General features: G+C 35.5%; 1 protein-coding gene across 4 annotated transcripts; it reads left to right on the top strand.

Moving 5' to 3' along the window:
* Positions 1–352: 352 nt before the first annotated feature.
* Positions 353–5,182, top strand: LOC129887928 (uncharacterized). 4 transcript variants are annotated; one of them, XM_055963176.1, is made up of 8 exons: positions 353–771; positions 1,832–1,926; positions 2,313–2,416; positions 2,719–2,819; positions 2,901–3,004; positions 3,357–3,794; positions 4,344–4,475; positions 4,735–5,182. In XM_055963176.1, the coding sequence occupies exons 1-8, from the start codon at positions 538–540 to the stop codon at positions 4,892–4,894; spliced, it is 1,368 nt and encodes a 455-aa protein (XP_055819151.1). In that variant the 5' UTR covers positions 353–537; the 3' UTR covers positions 4,895–5,182. The 4 variants fall into 4 exon arrangements, with proteins under 4 accessions (XP_055819151.1, XP_055819154.1, XP_055819152.1 ...); XM_055963179.1 differs by lacking the exon at positions 353–771 and adding an exon at positions 1,080–1,199; XM_055963177.1 differs by lacking the exon at positions 353–771 and adding an exon at positions 1,080–1,253.
* Positions 5,183–5,444: the final 262 nt, after the last annotated feature.

Here is a 5,444-nt window from a genome sequence, read left to right as displayed (position 1 = left end):
AGATCATTCCATATAATGATATTTTTTTATCATTACACGATATTAAATTTAACAATTCAATATAACAATAACAATATATCTTGTGTAATCTAATGAGAGGATTTTTGAAATGATAATGTAGAGCTGACCATATTCTTATTCAACAAGGTAGAAATTCTCGTATTCGTATATACATGTTCCTGCAGCTCAGATGAGTATATCGTAACGGCTATAAACACCTATTTCTTCCTATTAACAAAACATTGCAAGGATTTGATTGGTCAATTTTGAAAACGTGAAAGTGGTGGAAACAATTTTCAACAAACTCTATAAAACCCAAAAGAAAACAAGACCCAAACGTGTTTTTTTTTTCCTTCTTTCCATTCCCAACTTTCCAAGAATCACCATTTTTGAAGAAAAAAAAAAGACTCCATTTTTTTCTGTTTTAATTCATTTGGGGGGCTTTGAAAAGTTGTGGGGTGTTCTTGTTTTCTCTCAGTTTGAGCATTTTTTTACAATTTTTATTTGAGAAATATTCACTAAGAATTTTGTAGAAAAATGATAGTGAAATGGTGGGCAACAGCATTTCAATTGACAGAGCTGTTTGTGAGTTCTTTGGTTCATTTGAGTTATGGGTTTTACTTATTTAGCACAGCCGTTGCTGGTGATGTTTCTCAGTCTCTGAGCAATTGGATTTTCAAGACAAATTTTGAGGGTAACAAAGTGATAAAGAGTTCAAAAGATTTGCCTCCTATAGTTTTGGTTCATGGAATCTTTGGTTTTGGCAAAGGGGTAAATACCCCCTTTTCACATTTGGGGTTTTCCCCTATTATTAGTATTCTTCGATTTTATTATTACACGTTGTTTTCATTACTTTATCTTAATATTTGTGGTTGCTATTGTTCTTTTCTCTTTTGCTTTTCTCTTTTGCGAGATGAGTCTATCGGAAATAACATTTCTACTTTCACAATATAGGAATAAAGCTGCTTAATGTAGTTTTGGTTCATGGAATCTTTGGTTTTTGGCAAAGGGATAAATGCCCCTTTTTTCACATTTTCACATTTCTTCGAGGGGTTTTGGGGTTTTCCCCTATTGTTTGTATTCTTTGATTTTACTATTACATGTTGTTTTCTTTGCCTCGTTTCTCTTTTGCTTCACTTGAGAGGATAGTCTTTTAGAAAACCTCTATGCTTTTACACCCCACTTGTGGATTAAACTGTGTATGTTATTGTTGTTGTTGTTTGGGTTTTCCCCTAATTTGTCCTTGTACTATAGTAAGTTATCAATTTTGTTAATCTTTTGCACTTTTGGTTCATTCATAGTCTTGTCATTAACAAATCGTCTCGTATTTGTCATTGCCTTCAACGGAGCTTCAGCTTGAAATGAGTGGAATCGATGTGTTCAAATTCCTCGAGAAAAAGGGTCAAAATTTAATCAGGCTTTCCCCTAATTTGTCCACGTACTATAGGAAATTGATCAATTTTGTCATCTGTTGCACTTTTGGTTCATTCATAGCCTTGCTATTAACAAGTCGTCTCGTATTTGTCATTGCCATTAATGGAGCTTCATCTTGAAATGAGTGGACTCTACGTGTTCAAGTTATTCGAGAAAAAGGGTCAAAATTTATGCTTCAACTTTTGATTACGGTTTTATATTACTCAAGTTGGAGTTCCGTTAGGGGTCAAGGGTAAAAATTGGACCTTTTTCTAGCTCCAGAGTATAAAATTGCTCGATTTCGAATAATGTAGAGGGGACTTTGGCCTTTTTTCTTCCCTATACTAATGTTACACTTATTTGTTCTAATTGTTATGTGGGCTTGGAAATGTAATTATTTTTTTTCCTTTTTTTGTAGAGATTGGGAGGACTTTCGTATTTTGCTGGTGCAGAGAAAAAGGGTGACAGGGTTCTTGTTCCAGATTTGGGTTCGCTAACTAGCATATACGACAGGTGAATATTTTTTCTAAATTCTTTTTGGATTTTATGATTAATTATCTTCTCTGTGCTGTTTTGTGTTATTGTTAAGAAGCGTCTCAAGTTGGTTGAGGATAAGCTATTCACTTCATGAGCTACTTTTTGAGGATGAGCTATTCACTTCATATGAATAATAATACATCTAAACAAACGGATTTTCCAACAAGCTTTACGAGGAGATCTAGGAACTCTAATAGTTATTTGAACTTCAAGCTCATAGCGTTTTGAATACATAGTTAAATAAATAAAAATGTGCTTTCCCAAATAGCTTAAACTTTTAGATGAGATTGTCACATATGTCATTAGTTATACTGTTGCTTCTTGTTCTATAGTTTTTGCAACTGATGGATTTTTTAATTCAGGGCTCGTGAATTGTTCTATTATTTGAAAGGAGGGCAGGTTGATTATGGGGAGGAACACAGTAAGGCTTGTAGACATTCCCAATATGGACGAGTTTATGAACAAGGTCAAAATCTTTTTATTTCATCTATATCACTCACTCCCAATGATTTATTTCCTTTTGAGTCTGTTATGAAAATGACTACACATTTCTAAATTTTGAAACAATTGACTTGAACTTTTCACTTTATACTAATGAATGACGAGTTTTATATAGCCACACAAGTGTTATGACATGTTTAAGATCACATGTTTCAAAAATCGTTCTTTCTTTCCTTAAACTTTGTGCCAGTCAAACTAAGCCATTAAGGGAATATCATATTTCCATCTAACCTTACGACTTTGCTTTCCTGACAAAAAATGAAGCAGGGCACTACCCCGAGTGGGATGAAGATCACCCTATTCATTTTGTGGGGCATTCAGCTGGAGCACAGGTTGTTCGAGTTCTGCACCAGATGCTGGCTGACAAGGTAAATTAGTGCATGTTCAATTGAAAAATTGTGACACCTAAAATAACCTGTTCAATGTTAACATTAAACTTACTGTGATAGGCATTCAAGGGTTATGAGAACACTTCAGAGAACTGGGTCTTAAGCATAACATCATTATCTGGAGCACTCAACGGGACAACCAGAACATACTTCGATGGAATGCAGTGAGTTTCTGATAGTTTTTACTTACTGCAGTTTAACCTTATTTGATCTATTATTTCCATTTGAACAATTCCCTGGAAGTGATTCCTCAACTATAAATTTGATCTAACTCTGAGTTAATATATCATGTTTTTAGCTTTGATGTCGGGTTCCTATATGATTTTTGAGTACATAGTACTTGAGGAGGCACCCAATGCATAGAACATGTAATTACTCAGTTATATTATGATGATTTGCATGAATTCTGCTGTCAAAGCTATTGTCTGTTTTTAGCTTTCTTTAGTTTTATGTTTTGACCAGTTTACTTAGACTTGTAAAACTGTATTTGCTGAATTTAACTGAATTCTTGTACAGACCTGAAGATGGGAAGTCGTTAATGTCCATAAGTTTGCTCCAACTTTGCCGCATTGGAGTAATAGTTTATGAGTGGCTCAACATTCCCTGGATGAAGGACTATTACAACTTTGGGTTTGATCACTTCAGTATGACCTGGAGGAAAGTTGGTATCCGGGGTCTTCTTGATTTCCTTTTAGGGAATGCTGGTCCATTTGCTTCAGGGGACTGGATACTTCCTGATCTTACCATCCAGGGGTCAATCAAGTTGAACAGACACTTACGTACATTTCCGCAAACATACTACTTCAGCTATGCTACCAAGCATACCACGAAAGTTACGGGACTTGCAGTTCCTTCTGGCATTCTGGGGATACATCCTCTGCTATTCATTAGAGTCCTGCAAATGAGCCAATGGCGGCATCCTCAAGATGTTTCTCCTCCGTATAAGGGCTATAGGTTCGTGTCTATTACTCCTCTGTTGCCATCTACTTAGATAAATGAAGACACTTTATACCACAAGCCCTATTCACTTGAGTTTTTTTTCTAATTAGTCTGCAAGATCTCAAAACTCCATTAGTGAAAATTTTCTTAAAGTATCGAGTATCGTAATTGAGAGGGACTCTGTGTTGTGCCTTGCTGCTTTGCACTGAGATCCTACCCCCACCGGGTTATATTCTCATGACAAGTTCTTGTGGGTTGTGGGCTGATGTACACTCTGACAAAATAGAGATCTTGTAACATCGCTTTCAGTTGATTTCCGGTTCTCCTAATTTTATTACCTCAAAACTTTTTGTTTAATTTCCTTAGTAAGATGTAGATTCCCCTCCTTAGGACAATCCGTTTACGATCAGTTTAGAGTCATAAGTTTATTATCTGATAATTTTCAAAACCAGTTATTCAAATGCACCATTAAGTATTCTCAAAGTAATCATCATATGTGAAAGCATTATGAAACGACAAATAACTGGTTCATCTCATTGCTTTTATTTCATCTAATACATGCAGGGATGAGGATTGGTGGGACAATGACGGTGCTCTCAACACCATATCTATGACACACCCTCGTTTTCCAGTTGAACACCCGAGTCGCCTTGTTATTAAAGATTCTGATTGCCAGCCGTTGCGACCTGGCATATGGTAGGTGACCAGTCAGATTCTGTATCCATAGATTAACTAGACAGTCCTCATCTTATGCTTCCATCATATGTTGCTCGGAGTCTTTAAAAATACTAATGGGTGTGTGTCGGATCTTCCAAAAGTAGTGCATTTTTAAGGATCCGATACGGGTACAACAACATTTTGGAGAGTCCGAGCAACACATGCCAATTAGGTTATCACTCGTGTTGACATGATGGTGTTCAAAAGAAGCAGTATTGATAATTCCTCTGCTGTGCAGGTACTATAAGATTATAGAAGGTGACCACATTCTTTTTGTTGTGAATCGCGAAAGAGCTGGAGTTCAATTTGATTTGATCTACGACAGCATATTTGAGCGCTGCAGGAAGCATGTCTTAAGAAAGACTACAACATTACCAAACCAAGTACCTCTGGAATAGTCAGAAAGATATTTCTCTCATTTGTAACTCTTTTACACACTAACGAAAATCTATTTCTCAATTGAAATGGATTTTATGGTCAATGTCTCTCATTGTTCTTCTCTGTATGTAATTTGTAACTCTGTGGGGGGAATGGTTTGTTGTAAAAAGATGAATATAGAATTTTCCAAAAGGAAAACTTTCTGCTTAAACTATGATCTCAATGTTTTTCCATCATGATTTTGTTCATCTCAATCCTGTAAATTGCAAGGGACAAATTATCCTTGAATAGTGATTTCATGTTTTCAATTATGTGTGGTGTCTATTACTAGTACTAATAATAGTATGCATTTAATGTAAAGGAAAACAAGAAGAAGCTAATCAAGGGTGGCTAAGCACATTAGTGACTTAAAGCCAACACAACATACCCAATGTAGTTCCATAAAGTGGGGTTTGGGGAGGGTAGATCGTAGAGAGATTATTTTCGACAAAAAAGTAATTTATATATATATATTTTTTTTTATAAAATCTATTATTCTAGCTATTTGAGAAAATGAGATTCCAAAGTTCA

The sequence above is a fragment of the Solanum dulcamara genome, chromosome 4 (assembly GCF_947179165.1).
Source record: "Solanum dulcamara chromosome 4, daSolDulc1.2, whole genome shotgun sequence".
Classification (NCBI taxonomy): Eukaryota; Viridiplantae; Streptophyta; class Magnoliopsida; order Solanales; family Solanaceae; genus Solanum; species Solanum dulcamara.
This window is presented reverse-complemented; position numbering and strand designations above follow the sequence as displayed.

Bases quoted from the DNA above. Each gene is read 5' to 3' on its own strand.
- LOC129887928 (XM_055963176.1), top strand. From the start codon at position 538: ATGATAGTGAAATGGTGGGCAACAGCATTTCAATTGACAGAGCTGTTT. The intron at 1,927-2,312 runs GTGAATATTTTT...TTTTTAATTCAG, and splicing joins CTAACTAGCATATACGACAG to GGCTCGTGAATTGTTCTATT. The intron at 3,795-4,343 runs GTTCGTGTCTAT...TAATACATGCAG, and splicing joins CCTCCGTATAAGGGCTATAG to GGATGAGGATTGGTGGGACA.